This window comes from Monodelphis domestica, chromosome 3, assembly GCF_027887165.1.
Source record: "Monodelphis domestica isolate mMonDom1 chromosome 3, mMonDom1.pri, whole genome shotgun sequence".
Classification (NCBI taxonomy): Eukaryota; Metazoa; Chordata; class Mammalia; order Didelphimorphia; family Didelphidae; genus Monodelphis; species Monodelphis domestica.
The window spans coordinates 366,451,736-366,471,204 of record NC_077229.1 but is presented as its reverse complement, the minus strand read 5'-3'; the positions used below and the strand labels follow the sequence as shown (position 1 = coordinate 366,471,204).

The window sequence follows — 19,469 nt, the reverse complement described above, 5'->3', positions numbered from 1 at the left end:
TATTTTTATTTGAAAGAGTTTACTATTGCAAAGGGAAGGAAAAAAAAACTTTGAGGTAAAAGAAGAATTGAATGAATTAGTATAGGATATAGTTATTGCTTTTGTCATATATTGACTTTTGATCCCTAAGAGCAATACAAAAAGGAAATCTGGTTTAATAAAACTGCTAACATGCATGTGTGAAGATAGGATATAAAAAATTTGGGATACAAAGTTAAATATGTCTTAATTATAAAACTTAAAACCACTTTGCTAAAGATGTGGGATGGTAACCTTTTTGTATGGAAACAGTTTGATGGTTTAAGTGGATAGAGGAAACATTTTATTAAAAACAAGAAAAATGTGAAGATGAAGAAAAATAGTGTCAATTACACAAAATGAAAAAGAAAACTAATTTGAAAACAGAGCCATAGGCATTCTGGTACTTCAGTTAATTTACATATAGTTGCTTTAAGACAAAAATATGTATATTTAAAATGAAAAAATCATGTAATTAGTTGGAGTAATTGGTTTTGGAGGTGTTGTTTGTTTTAAGAACTGTTGATTTCTTAGGGAAAATGTGAGTTGTTATCTTTTAAGAGAAAAGTGAATCATTGACTAGGCGAATCTAATTTAAATCAATGAAAGATATAGAAGATTAAAAATAGGAAACTGAAACTGAAATTGGGAGAACTAAAGAATGGCAGAAGAGGTATACTCAGCAGAGGTCTCAAAAGCATCTCTGTCAGAGCTTTCTGAAGACAGCAGCCATAAGAGTCAAGAAGTCTTAGGTGGCCAGTTCAAGTTTGGCTCAAGGAAACAAGAAAATAACTTCTATTCTAGCTTTTAGCCATGACCATTACCTACAGTTTAAGATAGGAAGCTTCTCAGGGTTGTCCTTTTATTGTTATCTAAGTGGTTATCCTTTTTATTTTTTTTTTTACCGAAATTAACTTGAGAAGGAAAAGCAGAAAAAAGGAAAAACAGGTTTGAAGATGCTTTGCTGATGCTTGATTTAATGGGAAAGGACAGAATCCTTGTCAATACAGATCTGAATAGGTTTATTTACCTTGGCCAAAAGTCAACTTAAATAATTTCCTATAGACTGTTCTGAGTAGACAACATGACATCCTGGAGAACAGATAGCTGTTTGTTATGGCACAAGTTTTATAGGTAATGAACCTAAAAATAACTACTTTTACAAATAAGAGGTAACACCTTCAATACCATTTAAAAGATGACTAATTTCATAAAATGTCATGTCACTTTGAGTATTAAAGAATATTTAACTAGCTTGAGAGTAATAAGGAGCAACAAAGATACTACTTCAAGTCATGCAAAGGTTCCTGAATGGATCAATGACAGATGGTATGTAGTCAAGAGTTCAGTTATTCCAAGAAGAACTCAATATTTTCTTCATTAATGTGTTCATTCTGCCTTACATATACTAAGTGTGTCAGCAGGACAATATGACCTGGGTTTATATATATAGATTGTGAAATGTTTTATTATTCATTCACTTGCCTAATATGTAAATATCTGTAATATTATTATCTAATAAGTAAATAGTAGAGCAGAGATTATTTAGTATTTTCCTTGCAGCCTTAATGCTTAGTTCAACATCTGGCACATAGTAGGTGCTTAATAAATGCTAGTTTTCTGAGCAAATATATTTAAGACTTCAACATATCATCATTAATAGTGGCTATTTTATATACTCAAGAATAAAACATTGAATAGGAAGATTATATTCAATTCTCACTGGAAAGTTTGGATGATCACATTTTACATAATGTTGAAAGCCTTCTTGTTGAAGTTATAGTTGGACTAAATGGCTTCTATAGTATCTTTTATGTTTTAGTTTCTCTGATTATTTGATTCTATAAAACAAATCCCCTAGAATATGCATGATCAGATAAGGTGGAGTAGTCATAGATTAAAAATGAGAAGCAAAATATGGAAAACTTGAATTTTACACTAATATGTTGGATATTAAAAGGAAAAAAAGTATTCCCACACATTATGGGGGTGCTCTGTGGAGGATTTATAGAAATTCATAATATGAGAATCTTACAGTATTATAAAATAGAAATATCATACCACTGAAGATACTACATGTATATTAAAAAATTAAATCACAAATTCAGCAGTGTCTAAGAGATGGTTTGTCCAATTTTAGTATATAGAGTTCATATTTCAAGAATCATAAAATATAGCTATATTAATGATTTTGTAATAACAATGACACATTTACATAATATTTTAAGGTTTGCAAAGCCATTATGTTTATTATCCAACTTGATTTTATTATATGAACTCTGTTCAAATGTTTGTCAAGATAGGTTTATTTTATTGGGATATTTATTAAGTAGACAACTAATGAATAATTCTGCTTTATATCAAATAGGAAATACAAACAATAAACCAGTATTCTATTCATAAAATTGAAATGATATGGTCAGAATAGAGGTAAAGATTATTAATATTTCATAGGGCATCACTGACTAGGATTTGAAAAGTTTCAATGGCATTTCTAAAAACCTTTTAAATACTTAATGATTCTCACCCATACAGTTCTTTTTGGAAATCAGATTACCGTTTACAGTATCCATGACAACTTAGTTTTGAAAGTTTCAAAGTTATCTAGTTATTTTTTATCCATACAGATCAATCTACAAATTGACTCAAAAAAAGAGAAATATATAAGTGAATAATCAATTAAGAGATTCCAATAAGTCAAGTACCTTTACTATGACTAAAGAGACAATATGAAATGAGGTAGATAATCCAAGCAATAATATATCATTCAAGTATCTGGATATTTCCAATGAAGATGATTTCTTGGATTTTAGTTATAATTTTTCACTTAAATTTTCTTTGCACACTATCTCTGGCCATAAGTGATAATGTGGGGAAATGGTATCCAATCATATAATTTAGCTACTTAATGAACTATATAAACATACGTTGGTAAGTATAGTTGTCCCATGTACAGAAATAATTTTAAAATGATGCATTACTCAAAAAAATCTGTGATTATCATTTCCAAAAATCATTCATCACAAAGACAGTGTTGCATATTGAATAGAGAGATGACCTTGGAGGCAGGAGAGCTGAATTCAAGTTCTATTACTGAACCGTCCTGGTTGCATGACTGGCCAAGTCACAAACTCTTGGTCCTCTAGGCAACTCTATAAGACTAGAAATCCCAGAGAAGGTACCACCTTTATTAATAAAGAGTGATTCTTCATTTGAGAGTTTCCTATATAAATGTAACTACAGGTCCAGTTCCAATCCTTTAATAGGATTTATAATCAGTGAATGTTCATTCTCTCTTTCTTCTAGCTGTGTTAACTCCACTTCTACCATTATAGTACTGATAACAGCTAACATTTATTTATATAATGTCCTAAATTTTGATTAATATAATATTCACAATTAGTCAGAGAGGTATGTGCTACCATCCCCATTTTATAGAGGGATAAAATAAGATTCAGATAAGAGAATTATCAGTAGTCACACAGCTAGGAATTAAGAGCTTCAGGATTATAGTCAACATTTTTCTAATCCCCAAATGAGTACTGTATTCAATGCTCCAGGCTGCCTGATATGCTGATATTTATATATGCTTAAAATTCAAGAGAATGAAATGCAATATTGTTTGGATTATTGAAATATCAGCTATCATTATCCTGTATAAATAATTTAGCTACATTATTTCAAAACAGATTGATGACTTCAGCTACCCATCTTTTATCCATCTTTCTATGTTATCATGCAAAGGGGAATAGCATATTATATTGTAGAATGGAAAACTGAATCAAGCTATGGGCCTTTCTGCCACTCAGGTGGAATTGACAGCAGTTGGAATGTTGGAGTGAAGATGTTAACAATGATGACAGTTGGTGGGGGGAGGGTGACTAGGAGAGTGACAGTTGCTCTCAAGCTCTCTTTCCTGGCTGTGGGAGTGGAAGGATCACTCTCTCCCTGTCTCGGGATAGAAGTACCTCTATTCCTGGATTTTTCCTAACTGTGTGTTCTACCTGGATTCTTGTGATCATGTCATTGCACAAAAGGATTTAAGGGGAGCCTTTTGAACTATAAGGCTGGTCTTTAGGGGTGTCAGCCCAAAGAGACAGACCCAACCAGATCTGAAGGTCAGACTTTTCTTTCTTTTGCTGTCTACTGTTAAGAATTTGAACTTAAGAAAGCTAGCAAAGAGTAGCATAGACAGGAATAAAAGAAACCCTCCACAAGCCTGCAAGGCCTGGTCTCAGCTGAAAAGCTGAGGGAGAGAGACTCAAATCCAATCTGTGAAAAAGTATATCTTCCCTCTACCCTGATATCTTCCCAATCCAAACTTGTTATTAAATTCATCTTTATTTAAATAACCCACAGTCAGATAAGATGACTATCATTTCAAGGGGACATAGAGGGAGCAGAACCTAAGGACAGTCATTCAACCATAAATGGTCCTTATTGGACCCCTGAGGGGTGACCTTGGTCTGGGGGGAGGCTTGTCCCTCAGGAGGGTTCGTGCTTACCTGCTCTGAGGTATCTTCAACATTGATCAATAGAGAAGAGATACCCTCAGGCTAACATAGTTGGCCCAATTCTTGGGAACCCCATTTTTCAGACAGCCTCTCAGCAGGGCATATCTCTCTCCCTTTATCTCACTGGCAGTCATATTCCCTCTATCCCTTCAACTCCTCCATTCCCTATTACAAAACCATCATTATACCCTGTACCTTTTCAATAGTCAACAATTTCTTTAAATATTACAATATATATGTAAAATTATATCACCTACTTTGTGGTAGTGAAAGACCTTGAAACTAAAGCTATGCCTATCAATTAAAGTGGCAAAATAAATTATAATGGTATATTAACTTAATGGAACAATATTATATAATAACAAATAACAAAAGATATAATAATTTCAGAGAAAATTTGAAATATTTGTATGAATTGATGCAGAATGAAGTAAGTACAATACAGTATGCTATTACAACACCATTGTAAAGACATTGTTTTGAATAATTTTCGAACTCAAATCAATACAGTGGCCAGTCATGATTCTGAAGTTCATAATAATAATAATAATATTTATTCATTACTATGATAGATTCCTACTCTACTTGCTACTTTCATCAATGAAATTTATTGTAAATAGAGTATGAATAAAGTTTACTTTTAATTCCTCTTTATTCTAAATACTGGGCTTTTCCAGATTCATTGTATGTTTGTTATCTAGCCAAAGTGGCAGTAAATAAGATTTTAAGAACTATTTCCACTTTATGTAATATATATATATATATATATATACATACATATATATATCCTCATCCTTATGATGTGTCTTCTCATCCTAACTTTTGTGCTCTAATGAAATACAGTTGTGATAAGAGGGGAAAAATGAACCATACTGGTCAGCACTTGACAAACTGACCAAGGCTTCATTGAACATCTAACCACTGTTTCTTCTCCAGTTCTGGTCACAGGGAAAAATAAGTATATCTTTTTTCTCCCCTCTAACCCTTTTCCTGGTTATCCTAAGTGAAATACATTTTACTATCTGAGGAAAGTAGCCTAGCTCCTTCTGTCTTGCACAAGAAAAAAAAAGAGAGAGAAAATCTGACCGAATACAGTATTTTCCATCATTTCATCACAATATAGCCAAGAGACAATATAATTAAAGATGTCAGGAAGCCTTTTTCAGGGAAGCCCTCAATCTCAATATATGACCTAATACCCATGTCCAGAGTCAGCCACAGTCTGTCCAATGTAACAGTGTCCAAACTGGCAGTGTAACAGACACAAAGGCTAGAGTATGTATGGCATAATTTCTGCATTTCGGGGGTGTTTTATGCCAAATTTGGTTATGGGTTCTGATTGGAATAGACCTATGTTAATAGCAATCAAGTTATTTTATGGCAATCACAGGACATTCTGCTAATGGGATTAGCTGAATTCCAGAATCTAGGGGTCACTAGAAAAGAAGGAAAGAAGTAGGGACCCAAAAATCTTAGAGCACTTCTTGGAGGGATTGATTCTAGGTTCCTTTACATTTCCTCAAAATACTTTTGCATGAATTAAGAGTGACAAGCATTTTGGGGGAGGTTTGTAATTCATGTCCTACTCCTAAGCAATCTCTTAAATGAGGAATTGTGCCAGGCTAAGTTTTGGAAACTTCACTTCAAATTTTCTATAGCTTCCCTTGTCTAGACACAGAACACAGTGATGAATTCAAGCATCCAGGGATCTCTTGCCTTTTCAAGACACAGTCTGGTAGTGACAGGTCACCTCATATGATGTCACCTAGATTTTATCTGTGCTATGATAGAAGCATGATCTTGGGCAGCTATCACTGTTACTGTGAATTCATTCTGTATAGGAAAATGGTATCCTTGACTAAGGAAACACTCTAGCATCACTTGAGGAAATGTAAAACGGCTTAAATTGTATAAATTTGAAGATACTGAATTCAAATAACTACTCAGTAAGTAATATTGGTTCCATCCATGTACTTACTAATTTTACTTGCAATTATTGAGAAATTATACTGTGGAGTGCTTTCTCTGTCCAGTAATTCATTAGTAGCGATGGTTCCTTCAGTTCCATCTATTGTAAAGTAGCTGTCTCCATCATTCTTCCAATCTATGAAGTACCTACATATGAAAAAAAAGATGCAAAATATAGGATGATTATCAATTCATCATACTGGGAGTCAGGTTGGCTTGACATAGTTCCTTATTTTTTCTCCTTGCAGCCATTACCTGCTTTGCAATAAAGAAGAGTGTAAATGACAGTTTCTTTATTGCAAAGTCAGTATGCTCAAGGGGAAATGGGGAATAATGAAAGATTTAGTACTCCTGCTGTTCATATTATTTTAGGGCCTTGACACCATGAAAGCTCAGCAGAGGCTACAGAGTCCCATGCTGACCATGACTTACCATACCTGAATGCAGATTAAAACTTCACAAGTCATGAAAGACTCTTTAAAAGGAGTTGGGGGTTGAAGTTGGAGAATAGTGGCCTCTAGGACCATGAAAAAAAGAGAGAAATATAAGTAAGAGCAGAAGCCTAAGGTTACTTTTATAGTACCAGAAAACAGATTCACATTTAAAAAAAAATGAAAGCAGAAGAGTTTTTTGCCAATAATTGTATGACCTTGAGAAATATTTCCTTGAATGCATTTTTTGGTTGTTGTTTTCATAACACCTATTCACTTTTTACATCACCGTGTATAACATCTTTGGGCAACACTGTGCAATATTTTGATAATGAAGTAATGATTGAATGAAACAATGGAAACTGGAGGAGTTGGTGCTGTTATCAAATATGTAGCAGATTTATATTCAACAGACATCTGTTTGAAACTTGGCTCTGCTATTCACCTGTGTGAATTTAGAAAAATTACTTAATCTCTTTGGGTCTCAGTTTCCTCAGCTATTAAATTACAGAGTTGTGACAAAAAAGGCTATCCATTGCCAAAGAAGGAACTGATTGAGTCTGATTGCAGATTGAACCATACCATTCTTCACTTTATTTGCTCCATGAATTTTTCTCTAGTGTAATCAATGTCTTCTTTCACAACATAATGAATATGGAAATATGTACTGTAGGATAGCATGTGTACAAGCTATATCATATTACCTGCCATCTTGGCAAAGGGGAAAGGAAGAAGAGAACATGGATTGCAAACTATCAGAAAACAACGATTAAAAAATGTTGACATGTAAGAACAATTAAGAATTAAATTTAAAAAATTAATGGGTTGGACTAGATCACCTCTGTGCTCCTATCTGTCTTTAAAGCTCTGACCTTATGAATAATATTCCAAAGATAAAGTTAAAATAATTGAGCATTTTGAATAATGTATTAGGAGACTGAACTTTATAAATATTTTACCAGAAAATTATTTCCAAATGCTATAAGATCATAGATTGGGCACAAGAATGCACTTGAGGCCAGTTACCAAGTCCAATTTCCTCCTCCCTTCAGGTTAATGGACTAATGCAAGGTAACAGAGATAGATTTGGATTTGAACTCAGGTCTCCCTAAACCCAATGCTCTTCCCTGTACAAAGAGAATTTCATCTTTGTCTTTGCTATATACTGTGACTTTAGAGTAAAGGAAGCTTTTTGATACCATTCTATGCCAATTTTATGAAAAGGTATGAGAAAAAAGTATTGATAATCCGAGTAAGATTTTTATTTTGTTTTGTTTTGTTTTAAATTTAAGTATGCTAAAAAATCCAAGAGCCCTAAATAATGCAGAGATAATTATTTCTCACTTTGTGCATTTCCCATGCTTGGTAAGGAAAGAATTTTTTCCACAAACTGTTGCTTCCCAACAGTTCTTTTCAAAAAAGCATATAACCAGCTGAAAGGGGGAAACTGCTCTCCGGTTACCAGAGATTTGGGTTTTCTAGACAAAAGAGATTTTCTGGACTTCTAAAAGCAGGAAAAGAGCCCATATCTGGAAGATAAAATGCTAAAAGAATTGCCTGGCCTGGTTGCTAGCACCATATTAACTATGTTTCCTTTGGGCCTCAGTGCAATAGTTCCCACACAAAGTTCCTTCTCTTATTTGTAGGAGTGGGAAGAACTTTTCCTCCTATAGATACTTATGTTAAACATCCGTCTTTGGCATAGCTAACAACAATCCAGAGTTGACATGGATTCATACTCTCTGAACACAGGCAGGAAATCTCTGTCCTTTCATTTATTTCAACAAGATTTATGTCAACAAGACTATGACTTATTAAATAAAGTCTTCTTTTATATTCATGTGTATATATATATATATATATATATATATATATAGAGAGAGAGAGAGAGAGAGAGAGAGAGAGAGAGAGAGAGAGAGGGAGAGAGAGAGAGAGAGAGAGAGAGAGAGAGGGAGAGAGAGAAAGAGAGAGAGAGAGAGAGAGGGAGAGAGAGAAAGAGAGAGAGAGAGAGAGGGAGAGAGAGAAAGAGAGAGAGAGAGAGAGAGAGAGAGAGAGAGAGAGAGAGAGAGAGAGAGAGAGAGAGAGAGAGAGAGAGAGAGAGAGACTTTTCCCATTTTCCAAGGATTCATGGATTTTTTGTTAGAGTTATCTGCCATACTAGTACAGATAATTAGACCCGTATGGCTTGTTAAAAATCTTTGTGAGTTAATATGGCAAAACAAAATTAAAATAAATAAAACAACTATTAGTCTGTAATCAATATAGTGACAAGACCCTTTGAATTTGGCTAGGGCTGTCCCTGCCTAACAGATATATAATCCTTCACTAGACCCATAATCAAAGTCTACATTTGTAGCTTGTTGGGCATGCAAGGATTGGCTGTTCACTGGCATAGCCTGATACCTCTGTGACATGAGGAATTAACTAGAAATTTACTATTCCAGGTCTCCCTAGATCCTCACAGTATATGCCTTAAGCATGTGGGTCATAGATTTACAATTAATATTTTCTATTTAACATTAAAGCTTCTCCTAATCTGACCCCCTTTCAACTTTCTGGTCTTGTTACACATTATATACTTATGGTATATGTTTCATTCATGTTATTCATATGTTATTGATATGTGACCTTCTATTAGCTCTGCTTCTACATGGCTCTCTCCCTGCCTCTGCATTTCTATGACATAGTCCTTCCTTATCACACATCTAGGATTTCTTGTTTCCTTTTCAAAACTTATCTTGGATTCTACTTTCTTATGAGGTCTGTTTTTATCAAGAAGAGAGAAACAAAATGGAAGACTGGGGATTCTTAGACTAAGAGTTTAGGGAATTTTAGTGCTAATTTCAATTATGCCACTTTTATGCTCTAAGCCTCATAATATCACTTTTCTTTGATTTTCAGTTCTCTTATCTGTAATGAGAGGATAGGATCATAATATGCCTTGAACCCCTAATATTCTATGATTTTATCCCCAACTTTGTACAGAGAACAAGTTTTCCTCTGGAGGTTACAAGTTTATTTTTTAACCTAACAATAAACAATTATAATTGTTTTGATACATCAGGGAGAGCAAAAAACAGAGAAATAAAACTAAGATCAATTTACCTAATGAATATTCTTGTAAAATGTTTAATAAAATATTGGCAATAAGACTACAGCAATATGTCACATAGATCATACATTATGAACAGGTGGGATTCATACCAGGAATGAAGGGCTCACTCAATATTAGGAAAACTGTAAGTAAAATTGACCATCTTAATAACAAAAACATATAATTACATTCATAGATTCAGAAAAGGATTTTGAAAGATAGAACACCCATTTCTATTAAAAGCACTAGAAAGCATAGGAATAAATGGAGTTTTTCTTAATATAATGAGTTATATCTAACTAAAATGAAGCACAAACATCTGTAATGGGGACAATCTAGGAGCCTTTCCAGTAAGATTAGAGGTTAAACACAGATGTCCATTATCTGCATTGTTATTCATTTTTATATTAGAAAAGTTGACAAAGGCAATAAGGAAATCAAAAGAATCAGAATAGGCAATGAGGAAATAAAATTGTCACTTTGCAGAAGATATGATCATATACTTAGAGAACATGAAAAATCATCTAAAAATCTAGTTGATTCAATTAACTACTTTAACAAAGTTTCAGGATATAGACTGAAATATCTTATCAGCATTTCTATATATTACAAACAAAACTTAGTGGGAAGAGATAGTAAAAAAATTCCATTTAAAGTAATTGCAAACAGTATAAAATAATTGGGACTCTTCCTGCCAAGATAAAACCAAGAAGTATATGAGCATAATTATCAACTATAAAGTATGTTTTAACTGATATAGTTTTAGTAGGTTCATATATGTAAGAGTTAGAACTGCCATATGGGGAAGCTAGGTGAATACTTCCTAGCTATGTGACCTTGAGTAAATCACTTACCACCAGGTGCCTGACCCTTACCTCTTTTGTGCTCTGTAACCAATATTTAGTATTGTTTCTAAGACCAAAGGTAAAGATTTTTTTAAAAAGAATTGTCAAATAGGACCTGTGCTTAAATGAATCAAATGATCAACCTACAAGAATTTTTAATATAGTTAATTACTTGCTATATACTGTGCAATATGCTGAGGATATAAAGAAAAAACAAAATAACCCATGCCCTTGGTGTACTTATATTCTGTAAAGGGAGAGAAATATGCAAATATATAAATAGAAAATCATTTCATGAGAAGAGGAGGAGAAGGCGCTACTATCCAAGGGTCCTCATTTGGAAGATGACATTTTATAATAATTAAGAGAAATTCTAAGAGTTCATTATAAGGAAAGAGTTTACTCAAGACACTAGGGATAGCCAGTGAATGCCAAGAAGATCAGAGAAAATATGTTGTAAATGAGGAATAATAAGAACGGTCTGTCTGGACTATAAACAATATTTGAACATATAATTTAATTAAAGTGGTATTTAATATTGGGATCTTATTATAGCTGATCATAGTTTTATGCCAGTGGAGATTCTAATATGCTGTATCATAGTGTTTTTGTTTTCATTGAGTAATCATTCTTCTCTAGTCATGGTAATTTTTTTATTTTTTACCAATTTTTGCCCCATTCTGTAGGTGAATAACTATGAAATTGATTAATAAGGATTCACTTCAGTTAGCAACAACAGTGAGATATTATAAGGCTAAAATGAAAAAATGTAAGTAAAGCATCATATAAATGTCATGTTAGTATTGTAATTGTATGCATAAATTTTTTAAAACTAGGGATAGCCAGTGCTAGTAGCTAGAACTAATTCTCAGCTTTTGAATGAGAAGCATCACATTCTTAGTTATTATTTGTTTTTTTCCCTACAGAACTATGTTCTTTGTAAATGATATCTCTTTAAGTAATGAAAATAAATGATTAATAAATTAATTGCAGCACAGGACATCTTATTTATTTCAGATAATATTAATACCATTTAATAACAGGTCATTCTTCATTTCTAATGGCAATAGCAATGTCACATTTGACATGACTGAAATAGGTAAATGGTGGTGAGATTTATGATGGTAATCAAATGATGATGACTATAGAAGAACTACCTCAACTACTTATTGAATGTATGCACATTTTATCAAAAGGCTAAACAATGTGGAAAAATAAATTTACTGTCTTCAACTTAACATTGTTTTATTGTCAAATGTTCTCCCTTCATATTTTTAAACCTTTTTTATCCTTATCTCAAAATACTAAAAAATTTCTATTTAGATATTTTTGTTGATTAGTATGATTACCAGACAACTCATAAAGTACACAATGTAGTCCCTTTTGATGAGTTCACTGATAGGAACCATTTTACCAACAGGAGGGAAGGATTTAGGAAGATGGGAATTGAGAGATACCAGGATGGGGAAGGAAAGAAGATTAGGCTACATTAAGAGGGAAGGAGGCTGGAGGTGAAGCTAAGTGCCAGTGTCAGAACTCAGTCAATTCCAAGAGAAGGAAGCTGCTACTTCAAGCTGAAAAAAAAAATTATGAGCAATTGTAGCCCAGCCCTCTGATCTTTAAGGGTGGGTGACATGCCTGGATAGAATTTTGTTATTTCTCTGGCTGTTTCCACTCCTGTAAAGATCCCTTTCCCCTGTCCTTTTTGGAGAACTGAGAGTTTCTTCTTTTTAAATCATGTTTTCTTGCTGTCTATACTTTTAAAATGAGTTTTGTCTCCACAGGATTATGAACTGATTTTCATTGAATTCTGAATATTAGCTATAAAAGAATAGACCACACGTTGGGGAAGGATAGAAAGGGACCTATGGTGGTCAAGTTTATATCAAAGTACTTCCACTTAATTACATAGTATACATTCCTGTCTCCACTGTATCCTATCAGTAGTAAGTGGGTACTTGAGTAGTACTGGGGCTTGAATAGGATTCAGGGAAAGAGGAGATGAGAGAACTACTGTTGAAGTTCCCATATCCTCAGGCTAGAGAACTTCATGTTATAAAGAAACATCTCGAGCTAGGAAGTGAAGAGATCTCTGTCAACCATGTATTTTACTAATTTTTAGGTTTTCTAAGCACAAACAATTTTAGGTTTTCTAAGCACAATTTCTATCTTGTATATCTTCCTTTATACCTATAGGATAATCTAGCAATGCCTCAAGCATTTAGGAAATGCCTAAAATTTTAGATAAAACATAGACCCAGTGAAAATTGAAGGGCTCAGCTACTCTAGGGAGAAGGAGCTAGATGGGACTCTATGGGGTGGGGGGAGGTACTACATTAATATTTAAGGCTCTTGTGTTTTTGACATAAGGTCATTGCAGCATATTGCTAGTGTGTCATCAAAGCATAACAAACATAGCCCTTATAGATTCTGATCTTCAAATAATTCTCCAGGAAAAAACATCCTGGTTTCATGAGTCTATTGAATTATCCAATTCAATATGTTACAGTTATGATAAAGATATTGCAGGCCTTCAAAAATCACATAAAACTTTAATGATAGATTCATATTTGAGGGGAGGATCACACTTTTAAACATTTCTATCTATACATTCTTTCTGTTAAGAATGAATGATGACATCAACCCTGTGGTAGTTCTGTTCAGAATTCCTTTATTTAGACTATTATTGTTTTCTGTGCAGAAAAAAAAAACTCACCTCACATACATACCTACAATTCTTACAAAACAGCTGGTGACAGTTGTAACCACAATTTTGGTTGAATTGTTCTTGAGTGCCATAGCATATTACGAGGATTGGATAATATCTAAAATAAAGTGAACTTGGAGGTTCATGAAAACAAGATTACCTAACCTCATTCATCCTTGCTGAAAGAAAACAATATATTTTTTGCCTTATCCAAACATAAAACTCTTAAGGATCCAGGAGGAAGAGGAGTCAAGATTTACCTCCAACAGATGGAATAAAGAGTTTTCTTTAGAAGGAAATCCTAGTCATGTCTACAATTAAGGCATTTTCCAAGGGTAAAAGATAAGGGAAGGCTATATAATTTTTCCCTTATTTTAAACCTTATAACATATAAACACAGATAACCATACAAAACACCTTAAACATATAATCTATGCTTCTTGGTTTGGACTGGGCATATTCTCTAATAATGTCTTCCTCTGAAGCCTCATTTTTGAATAATAGGTTGGGTCATTAGTGTCTACACTTAGAGAAACAAGTTCTGCCAGATTTTTACCATTCTGAAAAGACTTTCAGTAAGATCTCTATGATGGACTGACTATATGTCTCATTCAAGACTCAACCTAGCCAAGTTTCATGACTCTCACCATATTGATTTCCAAATGTTGACTTATTTTTAAGAGAGGGGCATTATGTGGAGAGGGATTTCATGAGAAAACTCATGAAAACCATCAATTAAAACATGGAGAGTTTATAATCTGTGCTAGTGGGAAGAGAATCCATTGATATGAAATAAATTTTTGATTCATGGGCCTCTGAGACTGTTTGGTTTCCTTACAAATCAACTGCTATCTTCTATTGGAGATTTTTCCTAGTCCCTCTAGTTGTCACTTTTTTTCCAGTAACGTTGTATATACAAGATGTTCCAGAACTCATAGGGCAGTTTTAAGCTATTTTAAACATCCTGTATTTTATATTTATTTATATGTATATGTGTTGTTTCCCTTCAAAAGAAGGTAAGCTCTTTGAGGATTGAAGCTCTTTCATTTTTGACTAGTGTTTAGCATAGTGTCTGACACATAGTAGGCACTTAACAAATTTTGTTTAATGAATAGATAAATTTTTATAAATATGCATATATTAATATTTCATATGCCAGTTTTAACTGTGGGCAAATTTGTCTTCATGAATTTCACTTTCTTCATCTATTAATAGGGTTAATAATATCAGTATCCTGACCATAACTCCTGGGTGGTATGAATTATAACTCGCCTAGAGACACAAAGTGAGTAGGTATCTGAGGCAATATTTAAACACAAGTCTTCCTAATTCCAAGCTCAGCAGTGTATCCACTGTACTACCTAACTGTTGCTGTTGATAGTGAGCAGAGCCTGAGTCATGGAATCAGGATGACCTGGATTAAGATTCACCTCTAACAGGCTTTGTGACCTTGGACAGATCACTTAATATCCCAGGTGTTAGTACCTGTAGGTCCAGTCCAAAAATAATATTCGTGTTAATATTTCAACTATCTGGCATTGGATGAGGATCAAATGAGATAATGATGTACATTAGGTGATGATACATGTGTGTGTGTGTAAATGAAACTTTTGCTTCTTAGTAGAAACCTGCTTACATCTTTTGTATAATATGAAAAGTCTTTTCTTAACTTTTACCCTAGGGGAATGCCTCAGCTATAGAAATTCCCTCCTAAAAAAACCTCATCCTTCTATCTATTTCTATCTATATATCTATTGGAGAGGGAGAATTTGGTTTATTAGGTTATACAAGCATGAGTTTCTTTTAATGAACCTCAAGTCCACTTCAGTCAAAACAAAACACTAAACAGGGACTGAAATTAAGTGGTTGTGCAAAAGTCAGGTGAGAGGAAAAGAAAGAATGAACCAGGAGAAATGGTCATATGAGCAAAGAAAAGGTGATTGTCATGTGAAATGCTGTCAAATTTGAAAAAAATAAGATTTATCAATGAATTTGAGGAAGAAAGAAGAGTTGAGGATCATTGAGTTTGTAAACTAATGTGACTAGAAGCATGGTAGTGCCCTCAATAGAAAGAGGGAAGGTTGGAAGAAAGATGGTTGCTTTATTGTTATGCTTCTATGGATGATGGGTTTTGGGGAGGAGGAGGAAGTTAGTGAATTTATTCTTGGATAAGTTAAGTGTGAGATAACTTTAGGAAATCCAGATTATAGCAGCATATCCTGTTTATCTATTTAGGATAAATTTACCTATTTAGGATATATAGATCTAAGAATCCTATTAATAGGATTGAATAGAGGATGAAGAGAGAAATAAAGAAAATAGTAGCCCAGAAGAATACACAATATTACAAAATTGAAGGGCAGGACACGGATAATAATTTGTTTAATCTTTCACCAAACACTCATCAAGAATTACTTTGTGCAAGATATTTGGGATACAAAGGCTAAAGGGAAAACAAACCCTGAAGAAATTTAAATTCCTCTTGGGCAAATATATACACATGTATATGTAGGGGGAGGATGGAGAGCATAGGTATAAAATTTGCACAGATAAAAAAATACAAGATAATTTGAGGAGAGATCTAAAATTACAAAAGAATGAAGGTAAATACTAATAGTTCTCTCTGATTTATGAGTGCACACACATGGCAGTCATGGAATACCCACCATTCACCAAAACAATTCAGCAAATCAATAGATTAATGAAAGATATATAATACAAACTAAAATTTAAAGGCAGTATGCATTTGCAAGATTATGTGTCTGCATGTTGCACTATGAGGATTTTTCTTGGCACTCTCAACAAATATGGTCAAGATTTAACTATATATCTCGTCATTGAAAATTGATTTGGAATCTTTAGCTTTCACAAATACTAGGGGCCTTAAGTTTCACATCCTGTGAATTTGTAATCAGACTTAAAAAAAAAAAAAGAAAAGCAACTTGGGCAAAATCACTCTCCTGAGAGTCTTAAACTCTGTGTAACATTTGCAAAGAAAGGTAGACTAGGGCAATTTCTCTGGATATTTACATATTCAGATACTTTGCAATAGGCTCTAAATCGCTTATAGTTCTCATACATTTTCTTTTCATTTATCCCCCAAATATGAACATTACTCTGATCTCGCAACATTATCGTAATTTCATCTTATTCAAATATCACATTCTGCTGACAGCTCACACACTAACTCCATTTTCCCTGCACATTTTCAAAAGCTTCTAAGTGCATATCGTATATATTTTAAAGGTAATTAAACATGGTTTTCAGCAGCATGCAATTATGACCTTCTCCATCTCAATCTGGTACTGTGACGCATGTATAGGATATTATGGGATAAAAGTAAGCATGCTGCTATCTTTAATGTGTGCTTTTTTAGATGCTTTGTTCTATAGCACTCTGCCTTACCAAAATGTTGTTCTGACTTTCATATTTTCAATCTCTATATTCAACAATGAACATATTAATTTGGGGGTTTATGTATATTTTTCTAGAATAGCCTGACAAGAAAGTTAACAAAAAGAAAGAGAAGCAACTAAATAATACCTTGCCATTCAAAAAATGAATGCCAGTTACATTTTTTTATCTTATATACCAAGAAAAAGTTGTGTTTGCTGTGAATTTCTCCATGATCATGCTAAGGTGAAGATTTGGAGTTCTTGAACCTTACACTAGTGGTGTGTAAAATCTGGCAAACCCTTCTAAGCTAGAAAGACTATGTTCCACATATAGTCAGTGTGTAAGTGAATCAAAGGGGCTGCCTAGCAGTTCCCTCATTTCCAGGTCTACCAATACTATTTTTTTTTTGAGAGAGAGTGAGAGCGAGGAAGAGGGAGAGAGAGAGAGAGAGAGTGAGAGAGAGAGAGAGAGAGAGAGATGGTGTTATTTAGGCATAATGTATTCTTGATGAACCCACAGTGCTTTCCTTTCTCTATATGTTCTCAACCCTCCATATATATATATATATATATATATATATATATATATATATATATATATGTTTTGTTTTCCCAGGAATAAAGGTAATATTCACCAGTCTATAATCTATTGATTCTGTTAGTTTTACATTTTTTCCAAGATTGGAGTATTTTCTCTTCTCCAGGACTCTCCTTCATGATCTTTTAAAGATATTGAATCTCAAATATACTATCACAAGATAGAGATATTTGTTCTTTCTTTCAGGCTGATGGTTTGAACTCATCAAGGAGAATAAGTTCTCCTTTATTACTTGAATCTCTACTTATACTGGGATTCAATTTCCTACATAAGTAGAGTTTGTGTTTGTTCTGTCCTTTATAAATAAAAGATCATTATCCTCAGCAAAGCAAACAGATGCAAAATAATAGTTATATCTTCACTATGTCATATTATCATCATCCCATCCAAATGGCTTTCTTTTCTTTTTTTTATTCTCCTCTTATTCATAACATAGTTGATGTGCTCTGACCAGCTGTTTCAGGATGAAGATTCCCCAATCCAAAAATAGATTCCTCCCCTATGAAAACTGATAGAACCTAGTTTCCTTAATGTACTTCCAATATCTAGGGGCACAAAAGGTCACAATTTCTGTAGGCAGGACCTCTCATATTTGGTATCCATCATCATGGCAGCAACCATCCCCTGATGAGTGCCTGATGGACAGTTGGACAGTTGCATTCAGAGAAGCTAAATACCACCATTATCTTACATCATATCCTTGCTCTATCAAGGAAACTAAATCCCTTATTTTGTAACATGGTCCATGATTTTAAGTGCTTCATTTTATTCCAAAATCAAAACTGAATGGATAGTGCTACAAGGAGAACCGAAGTTTCAAAAGATTCTGGGAGATGTTTCATGTGAGATATCTTATTACTTATCAGCCACTTTACTACAGAGGAGCCTGATGCATAATAAAGATTGTGGACTGGGAAAGAAGTATCCATGCAGAAGCCTTGACATCCTGGAGCTTCCCCTAATCATCAGCATCTTGTATCAGAAAAAAAAGTCTGAAACTATGCCAGAGGTGTAATCATGTGTGCTTTGCCTTTGATATTCTTGGTGATGCCCTGGTTCATCATTACCACTATTTTAAGAAGCACACTGGAAACTACAAAGATGTGACATCATCAGTCAATTAGAGCAGACTGTGAGTCTTTGAGATTTAGTCTTTCTGAAGGAAGAAAGAAAAGCTTAGAACTTCTGGTCTTTCACATTTTTTGTTTTTGTTGTTTATTTTTCCCTTTCCTCCTTTTTTTTTTTGCTATCTTATTACTTCCCATAACAGGAGGACTGTCTAGTTATTTAAATGGCAGAAGGTCCTTTAGATCATTAGGATCTTATCACAAAGAAGTTGTCTATGGTAGAGACTATAGTTTATAGATCCAGCTTCTTTGACTAAAACAACTTATTTTCTCCATGAAACCTGATTGACTCCAGTTTCCCTTCCACAGCATTCTGGCCTATGGGCATAAAATGTCACAACCTCGAATGATAGTCTTGGACTTTCAGATTTGCTTTTTGTCTAAGAGCACATGAATTGCTCTACTTTAATGACTGATTAACCAGATGCATTTAGGGATGAAGAAAAGGGAGGCCATGTCGAGAAAAGATAAGTGCCACTGGATCTTAGCATATCCTTTCTCTGTTAGGGTAAAGTAAACCTCCTCTTTTGTTACATGTTCAGTGATTTGCAAGTGTCTCATTTTATTCTACAATCAGACCTGAACTAGTACTGACTTTAGTGTTGTGCCTATGACAGTTTACAAAGCCTTTGCCCTTTGTAGTCTTTAATATTCATTGCCAGTTGAGCTTATTCTGAACTTTATTACTCTTAACACAATTCTTATTATACTGAGGCATTCTTTTATAGTTGTTCTATGTAATACATCCTTGTCTCTGTCTTCTTAACAGTTA

General features: G+C 33.7%; 1 protein-coding gene across 2 annotated transcripts in view; it reads right to left on the bottom strand.

Moving 5' to 3' along the window:
• CDH12 (cadherin 12) overlaps positions 1–19,469 on the bottom strand; it is a 1,480,679-nt gene that overhangs the window by 38,133 nt on the left and 1,423,077 nt on the right. For both annotated transcript variants that reach the window (XM_056824264.1, XM_007486837.3), the window contains one exon: positions 6,511–6,647. In XM_056824264.1, the coding sequence (XP_056680242.1) occupies positions 6,511–6,647 (137 nt within the window). The remainder of the gene's footprint in view (positions 1–6,510; positions 6,648–19,469) is intronic.